Genomic DNA, 15,000 nt, shown 5'->3' on the forward strand with positions numbered 1-15,000 from the left:
AAGCAGACAGAGAGAGAGACAGAGAGAGAGACAGAGAGAGAGACAGAGAGAGAGACAGAGAGAGAGACAGAGAGAGAGAGGGAGCGAGAGGGGGGAGACAGGAAGAGAGAGAGAGACACGGAGAGATAGAGACAGAGAGAGACAGAGAGAGAGACAGAGAGACACAGACAGAGACAGAGAGAGACAGAGACAGAGAGAGACGCTCAGAGACACTCAGGCCTTCAGGGCATTCACAAAGATACAGGTAGTTTGTGAAACAAATTAGAGTGAGTTTAACTTTTAAAACGACATTTTTGGTTAAAAGTGAGGGTTAAAAAAAGAGACTAATAATATAAAATTTATTTTCCTTATAATTAACAACAAATAAATCGATGAGAACCAACGAATAGTTTTAATCTTGCTCATGTACAGATAAAATAAACATTTATAAAAACACTTAAGTGTTTATACTCTTCATAAGTAAACATAAATAACATTAATAATACACATTTCTGATACAAACAGTATATAATGTAATCCTGACATGTTATTCTGTATATTATCTATAAAATTACAAAAAAAACACTGGACGAGTCCAACACATTTAATAATAAACATGATGAGACACCGGGAACTCAAACACAGATTTAATGTTTTTAATGCTGCTGCTGCCACACACACACACACACACACACACGGATCAGACACAAGTGTAATTATTATTAATAATGAATCATTATATTATTAATAATAATTGTTACTGATCAGACACCAATGTGGAAATGTTTATGGGGTGCGTTCAAGTCAAACCGGGACTCGGGCGAGCGAAGGTGCTAAAGTGATACAAGACTTCAGGCACAGTCTGGTGGTGAGACACTCAGGGACCAGTACACACACACACACACACACACACACACACAGGAACTCGGCCCTGAGACACACGGAGTTCCTGAGAGGCCGGTCAGACAGTCTGGTCAGGGTTCTCAGTGTGTGTGTGTGTGTGTGTGTTATATAGAGAGGGAGTAAAGTCCCGGTTTGACTTGAACAGGTATATATCCCGTGTTATTATCTGATACAGAGGGAGGTGCTACTCACTGTTTGTCTGTGGCACTGTAGAAGTCCACTGAGAAGCCGAAGTAACTCCCCCGGGGTCCAGAGAACACAGAGGGGTCCTGAGTGTCCAGGTTAAAGGGACAGACAGGACAGAGACAGAGACAGAGCACGGACACGGACAGAACCAGGGGCTGTCCCATCATCATCACTGTCTCTCAGTAAGTAAATGTCTTCAGTAAACACACACACACACACACACACACACTCACAGGGTTCTCCTCAGTCCTCGGTGCTCTCGCGCGCTCCTCTCCTCCCCTGTGGTGACATTAACACGTTATAATTCTTCACACGTCTCAGTAAACACGACCTGCCGCCGTCCCGCTCTCACACACACACACACACACTGAGGGACCCGGGTGAGGCTCACACACACACACACACACACACACACTCACAGGCGGAGAGAGACTGGGGGAGGAAGCTGGAACTGACGCCCATACCGGAAGTGTCGTCATCACCCAAACAGCCGCACAACCCGGAAGTGAGTCCGCGCGCTGGGTGGGAGGAGCGCGCGCGCGCTGCTGCGTCTCACTTCACTGACTCCAATAAAACACCCAGAACACACACTCCACACACACCACTAGGTTTACTGTTCGAGTTTATTTATTCATAAATAAACACACTGCGGCATACAGAGGAACTATATATATATATATAAATAAATATATAAAATACATAAAATAAACATATATATCACAGGCTGTGACACCCAGGGGGGCCAAAACTTTAGTTAAAACTCTATTTAAAATAAATAGACCCTGGACTTGATTTCATTGGGTTTGTGTTCTGAATTTTACAGTTTTAATTAGTTTTTTTCTTTAAAGATAATCATTATATAATATTTATAACTGATGAGAGATTAAAGATGACGTCATCAACAGTCTGGAGACTCGTCTGTCCAAAGATCAAAAACAACCACATCTTATAATTAGTTCATAAAATGATTTGTTTTATAAATACAGTACTCTAATATTTATGATGTGAAATATTTAATCATATTATAAATATATATATACAGTGGTGTGAAAAACTATTTGCCCCCTTCCTGATTTCTTATTCTTTTGCATGTTTGTCACACAAAATGTTTCTGATCATCAAACACACTTAACTATTAGTCAAAGATAACACAAGTAAACACAAAATGCAGTTTTTAAATGATGGTTTTTATTATTTAGGGAGAAAAAAAATCCAAACCTACATGGCCCTGTGTGAAAAAGTAATTGCCCCCTGAACCTAATAACTGGTTGGGCCACCCTTAGCAGCAATAACTGCAATCAAGTGTTTGCGATAACTTGCAACCAGTCTTTTACAGCGCTCTGGAGGAATTTTGGCCCACTCATCTTTGCAGAATTGTTGTAATTCAGCTTTATTTGAGGGTTTTCTAGCATGAACCGCCTTTTTAAGGTCATGCCACAACATCTCAATAGGATTCAGGTCAGGACTTTGACTGGGCCACTCCAAAGTCTTCATTTTGTTTTCCTTCAGCCATTCAGAGGTGGATTTGCTGGTGTGTTTTGGGTCATTGTCCTGCTGCAGCACTCAAGATCGCTTCAGCTTGAGTTGACGAACAGATGGCCGGACATTCTCCTTCAGGATTTTTTGGTAGACAGTAGAATTCATGGTTCCATCCATCACAGCAAGCCTTCCAGGTCCTCAAGCAGCAAAACAACCCCAGACCATCACACTACCACCACCATAGTTTACTGTTGGTATGATGTTCTTTTTCTGAAATGCTGTGTCTCGCTTTTACGCCAGATGTAACAGGACACGCACCTTCCAAAAAGTTCAACTTTTGTCTCGTCGGTCCACAAGGTATTTTCCCAAAAGTCTTGGCAATCATTGAAATGTTTTTTAGCAAATTGAGACGAGCCTTAATGTTCTTTTTGCTTAAAAGTGGTTTGCGCCTTGGAAATCTGCCATGCAGGCCGTTTTTGCCCAGTCTCTTTCTTATGGTGGAGTCGTGAACACTGACCTTAATTGAGGTAAGTGAGGCCTGCAATTCTTTAGTTGTTGTCCTGGGGTCTTTTGTGGCCTCTCGGATGAGTTGTCTCTGCGCTCTTGGGGTAATTTTGGTCGGCCGGCCACTCCTGGGAAGGTTCACCACTGTTCCATGTTTTTGCCATTTGTGGATGATGGCTCTCACTGTGGTTCACTGGAGTCCCAAAGCTTTAGAAATGGCTTTATAACCTTTACCAGACTGATAGATCTCAATTACTTTTGTTCTCATTTGTTCCTGATTTTTTTTGGATCTTGGCATGATGTCTAGCTTTTGAGGTGCTTTTGGTCTACTTCTTTGTGTCAGGTAGCTCCTATTTAAGTAATTTCTTGATTGAAACAGGTGTGGCAGTAATCAGGCCTGGGGGTGACTACAGAAATTGAACTCAGGTCTGATAAACCACAGTTAAGTTATTTTTTAACAAGGGGGGCAATCACTTTTTCACACAGGGCCATGTAGGTTTGGAGTTTTTTTTCTCCCTTAATAACGTAAAACTTCATTTAAAAACTGCATTTTGTGTTCAATTATGTTATCTTTGACTAATAGTTAACGGTTTTTGATGAGCAGAAACATTAAAGTGTGACAAACATGCAAAAGAATAAGAAATCAGGAAGGGGGCAAATAGTTTTTCACACCACTGTATATATATATATACACACACACATTTGGCTCAGTCATGTGTGTACAGTTCGTTCAAATGAACTAAAATTCATTCATCATGTTGCCTATTGTGTGTTTAATAAAGCAAACGTCACTCTACACCCCAGTCCTGAGCTCTAGATCTGTTTATTTAAACAATCAGCCAAACTCATCATGTGTCAAATCCCCTGAGTGTCTTTGTCCATGTGTCTCTCCTGACTTGGGTGAATGTTGCTCTATAATCCCACTAGACTTCCTGCTCAGGTCTTTTTAATAACACATGGCTTTAAGCTTCTCTTCCTCTATACATTCTTCATCCTTCATTCATGGACTGAGAGATGAACAGGACCGTAGTGTAGAGTGTGTGGAACACAGCAGCATTACAATGAGTCTGTTGTCTTAGTGGAGGGTGTGTGTGATGGACAGAAAGTGATAAACACACTCTGAGCAGAGCGAGAGAGTTTCCGGGTCAGTGTGTGTGTGTGTGTGTGTGTGTTAATGAGGGCGTCTGAGCCGAGTGTTGATCCTGCTCTGGCACAGACTGTCTGACATCATGACTAACGCAGCTGCGAGATCAGACTGTGGTCTTATTTGGACAAAGCCTGTGTGTGAGTCAGGATTTAGAAGGTAGGGATACAGCACTGAGACTGGTGCAGACACGCACACACACACACATTTCCAAACTTATTTCCTCCTTCTCTGGCCCTCTGTACTCTCAAAACACAGCAGTTCATCCCAAACAACATGTAATAGTGCACTTTATAGGGTGTAGGGAACATCACGTCGTCTAGATACTGCAGGAAGCTGAAGGTCCGGTGTTCAGGAGCCGTCATTTCATACACACTCACTCACTAATAGCCTATCTACTACTATCTAATAGTCACTAATAGCCTATCTACTTATACTAAACCCCTCCCCCCCCTTTGTGTTTTTCCTCGTCTGAGTTGGCACGTGGGTCACTAATCACTGTGAGGGGAAAATCCACAGATCCCTGGCATTCTGGGAAAACATGGCATGAGTCAGAGGTGAGGCGTTTCAGAGAGACAGAGAGCACACTGGTACGGGTCAGAGATGGATTTGATATTATTATAGATTATATACACAGGTCCCCCTAGTGGTAAGTGTGTGCACATGCTCCAAATCTCACGTGAGCACTGGGAGTGTAAAGGCCGGTCCCAGTCTGGAGATTATCTCTGACTGGTATTTCAGGAGGTTTAGTAAAAACACGCAACAACCCAGAAACAACAACCGAGCTCCAAAACACACACACTTGTACACACAGCAGGTGTGTGTAGACTCAGGCAGGTGCAATAAAGTTACCCGATTGCAAAACCGGGAAAAAAAATATATGCAGTAATAGTAATTTTAATGTTTTTAAAAATAGAAAATCTTCTTATATTTTAATTCATATGATGCAAATCAAGAACCCTGTATGTTCTGTAATCTGACGAGGCTTCACTCGATGTTTATATAATCTCTGGGTTCAGTCAGACTACATGTTGTGCTCCAGGCGTGTTCACATCACCACACAGGACTGTGCAGAGGAGGTCACTAAACACACCACAGGTCAGAGCTTCTGCTGTTTCCTGTAGTGTTTAATGTTTCCAGTCAAGCTGGTTTACATCATGTAGATTACAATCTGAATGATTCAGTCAGTGTGAAACAGTTCCTACAAACATTCTCACGAGCCTTGTAGCAGAACTTTGTGGTTTCTGTACACGGTCATGGTACTGGAGTCCCACATCACAACTTAACATTCGATGTTCAGTGATCAGCCGTCCACTCGTCGAATGTTCACGGGACCGACTGCAGCGAGGCTCAGAGACACCTTGACCGGGATGGACATTCACAGACGTACGGCCTTCTTTAAAACGTAAACGTTTTACTGCGGCTGAGAGTCTCATCACCATACTGTGACTGAAAACGTCTTCTGCAAACGTCCATCACTCTCATGTCTTCACTCAGGGAGTTTTTGGACAAGCTGATCATTCTGATTCACATTTTATACACACTTCCATCATTTCCTTTTGAATCAGACTACACGGGCCAGACTTCACTGCACCAGTGACCGGGTCGCCAGTTCTCCTTTAGAGCACGTCCAGGTGGTCCTGCAGACCGCAAACATCCCACAAGAGCTGCAGTTTGGTTGGAGTTTCTCTGATCAAGTCCTCTGTATGTCACAGTCTGGCCCTTCTCACAGTCACAACACCTCAACATTGATGATCGGGCCCAAGCACCTGCACCATCACTACCTGGGCGCACCAGAAAGACATTGAGCAGCAGTCGGAACGTGCCCTAATGATGGGTGGGAATTGGATACAAATAAATTAGGGAGAAAATTCAGGGAAAATCCCTAAAAAATAATTAAAACAAACAAAATGACATCACTCACGAAGTTTTTATCCACACAAGTTTAAGGCATCATGATGGCTGAATCGTTAGAGATATGAAAAATCCCTTTGACTATTTTGCATCCTCAATGTTTTGAAATCACCTTAGCCCTAGAAGTGCCTCCAAAAAACCTGGAAAAAATCCTTAGGAAAAACAGGTGGGCAGTATGACATCATAGGGGTGATGTGATAATGATAGGGTCTTAAATAAAATGCCGCCTGGATGTGGGTGGGATATTTAAAGCAGTAAGTGAACAGTTTGCCCCTGATGTGTGGAAGCAAAAAAAAAAAGTCACAACCGGTGAACCGACGACAAGGTCACGGGTGGCCAGGGGTCAGGGACGCACATGGGGAGTGAAGCCTGGCCCGTGGGCGTCACTATTTTAGTTGCAGTGAGGACTTGCTCAGTAGTAGGTGGGCGGGTCATGAAGTGCCGGCAGATCGGTGGAAATGGAGGAGATTTCCGTGCGGATCGTCAGACCGCCGTCTTGCTCGTTCCTATACGATGAATCACTAACAAATTTACTCCAGCTGACGATGTGAAAGACCAGAGGAATTACTGCTGAAGTCTGTGGTTCGATGGTGGTACTCAATCCGATAGTGTCCGAGCCAAAAAACACATCACCCCACCCAGCGAGATCTGTTTCATTTACCTGTATGTAGTGTTTATCACCAAGTGTACACAAGATCCCATCCCCTGACACAAACTGGAGCGGAGAGCCAATGTGTGTGTGTGTGTGTGTGTGTAACACACAGACAGGTAATACAGTGTGTATGAGGACCGTGAGGTACTGAGGTGGATTTTGGGGACCTTATTTCACTCGACTTTAAAGAAGTCTTGACACAGACGCAAACACAAATACTACGCTTATAAGGATTTAACTGGCCACTTAATTAGGTACACAAGACCAGGAGCTCTCACACCCCTCAGTCTCGGGCATGGCTCCCAGTATACTTGACCAATTCGGCTTGACATACTGCCACCTGCTGTATCGGAGTGTGTCGACACACAGGTTCTGCTCCATGTCGACGCTGCAAATATCCCAACACCACACATGCACGCGAGCCTTTATATCTGTCTGTGATAAGCTTTATTTACAATTTCACCTTGGTCAGAAGGAGGATAAAACACACTCACACACACTTGCACACACTCACCTGTACACCCCTCAGATCACACATTCAGCAGGTGAAACCTTTATTTTGTCAGAAATCAAACAGCCGATTCACACACCGGGGACGGAGCTCAGGTTAATCTCGATCGTGCGACTCCTCATAGCATCCGGCATTAGCTAGCTAGTTAGCATGCTAACATTAGCACAGTTTGCAGGATGTTAGCTCAGCACTGCATGAACTTCATCTTCACAATAGTTGGTGAGCTTGGTGGCAAACCCGGCTAGTTAGCTAGCTAAATAAGCAGATGGCTAACACTTTTATGATGCAAACAGAAGTTAGCCAGCTAATCCACCGTTAAGACAGAGATGTATCCTGCTAGTTCGATGGCTGTTAACGAGCTGCTAGAGGTTACTGGTTAACTGGCTAACATTAGCACACTAGCCTAGCTGCTACCTTAATGTCAATGGAAAATGTGGCAATGTCACATGACCAGGCAGGCTGACGTGATTGGCTGAGCAGAGTTAACCGAGGCTCCGCCCCTGCCGAGTTCCACAGCAGTAGGCTGCCAGTGTGGTCGAAGGTATCATGATTCTGTTAACTGTTTGAACAAACATGGCTGAGAGAATCCAGTTCGTGTTTTAACAATGTAGCGAACGTTTCTGTTTGCTTTGATAAGGAAGAAAAAAAACAAAAAAACAAAAACAAAACCCAGAGGATTTGAAATCGTTTACGGCCGAATGGAGGCAGTTTGGACCAAATAATGTAGGCGCGGAGTCACGTCTTCTCACATGTCCTCAGAGTCGTCTCCTCTACGGCTCAACTGATCATGGAAGGAAAGGAGGAAAAAAAAAAAAAAAAAAAAAAAAACAGTTCACGTCTGCAAGTGTTACTCGTCCAGGTCAAGTGTGTTAAGCTCCTCCTCCAGTTCGTCCAGATCCTCCCCTGTGAACAGATTCTCATCAACAGGCACCGCCTCCGACTCATCACCGTTGGCCCCGCCTCCGTCACTGTCGCTGCTGGCTCCGCCCTCCTCCAGCATGTGGTCGTCACCGTTCTCGATACCGCCCGAAGCTTCACTCAGTTTGTGCTCTATACACACACACACACACACACACACACACACACACAGTTTTAACAGTGTTTAAAATCAAGTGATCATGTTTAGTGTTCAAGACTCTCTCACTCCATCTATCCATTTCTTAAGGAGCAAGATGATGTCACCGTGGCAACACCACGTCTCACCGTCTGTCTCTCTGCTCGACTGGACCCGGGAGGAGAACCGGTCCGCCGCTGCCACCGTTATCCCCGTGTCGTCCACCTCTTTAAGGACGAACCGGGCGATGTCGATGTCCTGGCATGGCTCCTCCTCATCCTCCTCATCCTCCTGCTCACACACACACACACACACACACACAGTAGGACATGAGATAACACACCATGACCACATCTCCAGTATGCTGTAATGAAGTGATGACGTAAAGAAGGCGGCGGTCACCTCCTCCATGAACTCGTTGTCTAGTTTGGCGTATCTGGTATCGTCTGCTTCCTCGTCGTCATCGTCCACCAGCTCGGGTCTGAACTCAAACACTTCTCTCCCGCTCACCTGTACAGTAACATCAAAGAAAAGGCATGATGTTCCTCATCATCATCATCACACGAGAGCTTAAAATAAACCCGGACTGAAACAACACGGCTGTATGAACAGTTACAGCGTTAAACGTGATGTCTCGGAGGTTTCCATGGTAACCTGTGTAACCATCACCGAGGTACACGCTAGACATGAAATTTCACTCGGGTCCATGAGACCGCTCAGGTTTAATTCAGAAACACAGACGGTCCTTATACAGCTTCATAAACAAGATCACACGAGACTAGAGCTGTACTGTACTGCACCCTGCTGGTCAAGTCACGTCACTGCAGGATGTTTTACAAGTCGGGAGCAAAAGTAATGACATGTGGTGTATTCCAAGCAGTGTGTGTGTGTGTAACTGAAGGTGAACCCACCCCGAGAGCCTTTCCTGCTTTAAAGTCGGCCTTCTTCCTCTCCATGTCCTGCTGAGCTTTAGCGATCTTCTCCTGCCTCTTCATCTTCTTCCAGGCCAGGAACGTCTCCAGAGTGATACGCGTCACGTTCACGCCCAGAGCTGCGCGCTAACACACGCACACACACGTCTTAATTTTCTATAAACACTTTATTACACATTATTTGTTAAAACATGCATATTAAAGTCATTATTTGTTTACACAGCATTGCAATTATGTTATTTTTTTTTTATTTTGTCTTTAATAATTCATAAAAAAGCTAACATTATAAAACATTTATAGGGTTAAACTTTATTCACGTTGTTTACTTCAACATGTAAAACTTCCTGTTTACTCCTAAACCTTTAAACACTGTTTACTTCACTGTGTTAAACGTGTGTGAACACGCTGGTTGTGTTTATAAGAACTGTGATCTGTGTGTGTGTGTGTGTGTGTGTGTGTGTGTGTGATTAAAGTACTCTGTGAGAGTCCCGACCTCGTTCTCGATGAGTTCCTCCAGTGAGATCTCCTCCTCCTCGCTCTCCTCCTTCTTCTTGTCTTTCTTCAGGACGAAGCCCACGGGCAGGGCGTGGCGGTACATACAGCTGTCTCCTCCCGCAGGACACACCCAGAACCACCCGTACTTATTGTTCTCTATAGCCTCCAGGAAGTACTTACACACCTGTACACACACACAATCTTCTTAAAATCATTACAAAACAGCAACTTCCAACCTGCCCCCCCCCCCCTCCCAGAGGAGAACCCAGAGGAGAACGTACGATCTGAGTCTTGGCCTTCTTCTTCTCTGCCTCTCCGTGCTTTTTGTTCACGACTTCCTCCAGCTTCTTCTCGTCCCAGTTCTCCATCGTGTCTGTATTTCACAAGGAAAAAACACTATTACACTGAACACACACACACACACACACACACACAATAGACTGAAGACTGAGACTTACCTTTCTCCAGCTCATCCTCTCGCACGTCCACGTACACACTGCGCTTCTCACACTTCCTGTCCAGACTGAGGTCATGGGAGAACTTACACTTATCCCCTTTAGTGCACTGGCCTTGTTTAAAGAACGCACACAGAACCGACTTCGGATCCACACCTGGAGAACCACACACACAAACACAAACACACGGGGAGGAGAGAGAGTACAGACACACACAGAAAGTCAGCACCAGAGGTAACAGCTAACCCTCTCACATAACCCCACCGTCAGTGTAACACCTCACACATTAACAAGTACCACTGAGTCCAAAATGGCTGTAATCAATAAAAAATAAATAAATAAATAATGCGCACACACACACACACACACACACACACACAGCGGTTGGACAATGATAATGAAACACTGGCCAATCTAATGTTGGAGATTTGGGGGCTAAAACATAAAACCACGGCTGGCCCAGTCACTGCAGAATTAAATGTGAACCTCAACCCTCCTGTGAGAAAACAAACATGTATTGTCCTCTGATGAGTCCACCTTCAACAGCAGTCTGAGGTGAGAATAAATGAGCTTAAAGTGCAGTATGAGTGACCCACACAGGTCCTCTCTCACTCACTCACCGCCCAGCATTTTATGAATATAAAATGCAATATGAGATTTATATTTATTTAACAAGGTAAATAAGGTGATAATTTGTAATCTCGGTTCAACAGAAAAAAAGCACTTTAGTTTCCCTTTAAATGGTTAATGTTGAAATTAATTTATGTTCTGTGCAAATTTAGAGATGAAGGCATTTTGCACAGTTTCCTTCATCATATTTTTGTCAGACATTGTTACTAGTTTAATTAAATTATTTTGTACCAAAGCAACATAAAGGACAGAACAGCATTAAAATAAGATCCAATTTGTGAAGGATGTAAATTTATGTTTGTTTATACATACAAAAAAAACATGTTTATCCATATGAGAACATAGTATATTTTGTTCAATAAAAAATTTAATCTACACCTAAAGCATCAGTGCCTGTTTTGGGTTGTCCGGACCTTAGCTGATGAGGAGTGTTCATTTACCGGACCTCAAGACCCCTGCTCTACACCATACTAATGAATTACTGTGGTGTAAAACCAGCCGTTTCAGTTTCATTGTCCAAAATCTGTATTTTTAGCACAACATAAACAAGATAATAAACTGAATTTTAACCGACTATTCAAACATGACTTCATTTACAAACGTTAAAATAAAATGGGTGACATGGGCAAAGAGACAGCACAGATTCATAAGGTCACATGTTTTATGGTTGTTTTTGTGACCAATAATAATAACATCTGCATTTTTAGTTCAATATTTTTGTGACATCATTCCTGCAGCAGTACAATTTACACATTTTAACAATAATGATATCTTTGTTTATACATGACACACCAGAAAACCCAAACACACAGTGATGTCTAAAGCCTTCTCACACACCAGCAGAACTTCTGTATAAGCGGGTGTTTATTTGTTTTAATCACTCCAGTGCCGTGTTGCTACTCAGATCCTTGCTGCTTTAGTTTTAAGGGTTAACCTTCCGGTGTGTATTTTTTTTTTTTTTTTTTTAAGTACAGCCCACTCACTGTTTCTCTGCAGACTGACCTCAGTACGACTGTCACTACAGCCTCCCCACACACACCTGTACAGATTTATTCTACTGGGAAAAGGAACTGTCTGCTACAGATGTTTTAGAAGGGTGCACAGACATACTTGTGTGTCTCGCTTGGGTATACTGTGTGTGTGAGAAACACTGCACTGCACCTCCTGTGATGTGACTACTGCACACACACACACACACACACACACACGCATCATGATGTCAGTGCTGAAACAATGTATCATACATCCCTACTATACACTATAGTACAGCCCTCTGTCTCCACCCCTCCAACCACATCTGTCTGTCTGTCACAGGCCCCGCCCCCCTCACCTTTGCTGACTTTCTGTGCTCCCACTACAGGTCTGAAGAGTTCATTCAGCTCAGCAATGTCCTTCTTCTTGTCTCCTTTCTTGGTCTTATCAGCATCAGCAGTAGCCACCTGTATCGCAGAGCACTGGTCACTCGCTCGCTCACTCTCGCTAGTGCGCACGCACGCACTCTCGCACGCACGCACTCTCGCACGCACGCACTCTCGCACGCACGCACTCTCGCACGCACGCACTCTCGCACGCACGCACTCTCGCACTCACTCACTCTCGCTCGCACGCACGCACGCACGCACGCACGCACGCACGCACGCACTCTCGCACGCACTCTCGCACTCTCGCACGCACTCTCGCACTCTCGCACGCACTCTCGCACTCACGCTCGCACGCACGCACTCACGCTCGCACTCTCGCACGCACGCACTCTCGCACGCACGCACTCTCGCACGCACGCACTCACTCTCGCACGCACGCACTCACTCTCGCACGCACGCACTCACTCTCGCACGCACGCACTCACTCTCGCACGCACGCACTCACTCTCGCACGCACGCACTCACTCTCGCACGCACGCACTCACTCTCGCACGCACTCACTCTCGCACGCACGCACTCACTCTCGCACGCACGCACTCACTCTCGCACGCACGCACTCACTCTCGCACGCACGCACTCACTCTCGCACGCACGCACTCACTCTCGCACGCACGCACTCACTCTCGCACGCACGCACTCACTCTCGCACGCACGCACTCACTCTCGCACGCACTCACTCACTCTCGCACGCACTCACTCACTCTCGCACGCACGCACTCACTCTCGCACGCACTCACTCACTCTCGCACGCACTCACTCACTCTCGCACGCACTCACTCACTCTCGCACGCACTCACTCACTCTCGCACGCACTCACTCACTCTCGCACGCACTCACTCACTCTCGCACGCACTCACTCACTCACTCTCGCACGCACTCACTCTCGCACGCACTCACTCTCGCACGCACTCACTCTCGCACGCACTCACTCTCGCACGCACTCACTCACTCTCGCACGCACGCACGCACTCACTCACTCACTCTCGCACGCACGCACTCACTCTCACACGCACGCTCACTCACTCACTCTCACACGCACGCTCACTCACTCTCACACGCACGCACTCACTCACTCACTCACTCTCACACGCACGCACTCACTCACTCACTCTCACACGCACGCACTCACTCACTCTCACACGCACGCACGCACTCACTCTCACGCACTCACTCACTCTCACACGCACTCACTCACTCTCCCCTGTACTCACCTGCCGAGCGTTCTGTTGTCCATATTTCACCTGATGTGTTACGGCTTTGATGAACTTCTGCTGTTTGGCTCCTTTTTTGTTCTTCAGACCAAAAGTCTTATCCTAACACACACACACACACACACACACACACACACAGTGGTGAAACATGTTTAAATGCCACTCCTCTCCCTCTGATCTCTCGGGTTTACTGCGATTTGATATCTTACTTAATCTCATTAATAAAACTTTACATTCCTCACGCATGCGCAGTTTATAGATCAGTGAGACGTGGTTGGAGCTCGTGCACGTTAGCTAGCACACTGCTAGGCTAATTAACGCTAGCTAACCGTTAGCAAATCCTTCTCCTCTTTAACACACACGGGTAAAATTAAACACTCAGATCAACCCTGGACTACAGACTCATTTGGGAAAGATTTTAATTCAGAATGATCCCCCCCCCCACACACACACACACACACACCGCTAGCTGTCATTAGCTAACCGGCTACACTGACGTGTTCGGCGGCTGGCGAGTTAATACTTGGAGTTACGTTTGCCACCCGTTTCTGGATAACGCCCGCCTTCTGTGCTGTGATTGGCTAATAATCGAGTCTCGAGCCGCGCGCCGTTTTGAAAGCATTTCACAGACCAATGAGCGCGTGGGACGGAACATGACTGACCAATCCCGGCGCGTTGTGACCGAATACAGGTGGGATCAGTATAGCGAGTGGAAAGGAAACGAGCTAGCACTAGGCCGAGAGTTCAGCATGGCTGCTGCGCCTCAGCCTGACTTATCGTCCTAATAAACTCCTTCCTCACCTCAATAATCTTCTCCTTCTTCTTCTCCTGAGTCTTCTTATTGCCCGCGGGCGGAGCGGGTTTCTTGGGCGGCATGTCAGCGGCGGTGTGTCGGGACTAAACCCCTCAGCTCAGCGGCGCTAAACCTCAGCCTGCGCTCGGCGTCCCCCAGCAGTGACGTCACCCGGCGTTATGACGTGCTGCATTATGGGTAATTACAGCACCGCGTCTCCTGCACGCGCATGGCGAGGGAGATGGATGACGTTTCAGATAAAGTTGAACTTATGACGTCATCTTACTTAAGCACTGAGCAATAATACCTTACATACAGTGTTATTACATCACACACACACACACTGTGTGATGTAATATTAATTACATCACAGTGACTTGCAAAAGTATTTATCCCCCTTGAACTTTTCCACATTTTACTAAAATAAACGTGAAAGTATTTATTGAGGTTTAATGTAATAAACAAACAAACACAAAGTGTCACATCATTGTGAAGTAAATTTTTATTATTTTATATATAAAAAGAGGAGTTTAGAATATGTTATAAATGGGCAGTACGAGGGTAAATAGAGGGGGCGGAGGGGGGGGGTGAGTTTAGATAGGGGTCACATGGGGTCATATCATAAGCCCAGGGTTGTATCTCTCAGGAGGTGGAAAAAGAAGAGAACGGTTCAGAGGGCGGAGCCTGAGCACTGAAGCTATCGGAGCCGTGCTGATATTCAGTACAACAGCACAACC

At 45.5% G+C, this 15,000-nt stretch overlaps 2 protein-coding genes across 2 annotated transcripts in view; both read right to left on the bottom strand.

Moving 5' to 3' along the window:
• Window positions 1-1,470, bottom strand: part of itgav (integrin, alpha V) — a 27,178-nt gene extending 25,708 nt beyond the window's left edge. The window contains exon 1 of the mRNA XM_053495880.1: window positions 1,075-1,470. Coding sequence (XP_053351855.1) covers window positions 1,075-1,238 — 164 coding nt within the window. The 5' untranslated portion in view covers window positions 1,239-1,470. The remainder of the gene's footprint in view (window positions 1-1,074) is intronic.
• Window positions 1,471-7,185: 5,715 nt separating this feature from the next.
• Window positions 7,186-14,447, bottom strand: zc3h15 (zinc finger CCCH-type containing 15). The gene is made up of 10 exons (XM_053495859.1): window positions 14,272-14,447; window positions 13,471-13,572; window positions 12,169-12,277; window positions 10,212-10,364; window positions 10,035-10,126; window positions 9,752-9,937; window positions 9,238-9,384; window positions 8,729-8,836; window positions 8,476-8,617; window positions 7,186-8,322 (listed from the first exon to the last, which is right to left on the bottom strand). The coding sequence occupies exons 1-10, from the start codon at window positions 14,344-14,346 to the stop codon at window positions 8,120-8,122; spliced, it is 1,317 nt and encodes a 438-aa protein (XP_053351834.1). The 5' UTR covers window positions 14,347-14,447; the 3' UTR covers window positions 7,186-8,119.
• Window positions 14,448-15,000: the final 553 nt, after the last annotated feature.

This window comes from Clarias gariepinus, chromosome 5 (genome assembly GCF_024256425.1).
Source record: "Clarias gariepinus isolate MV-2021 ecotype Netherlands chromosome 5, CGAR_prim_01v2, whole genome shotgun sequence".
NCBI lineage: Eukaryota > Metazoa > Chordata > Actinopteri > Siluriformes > Clariidae > Clarias > Clarias gariepinus.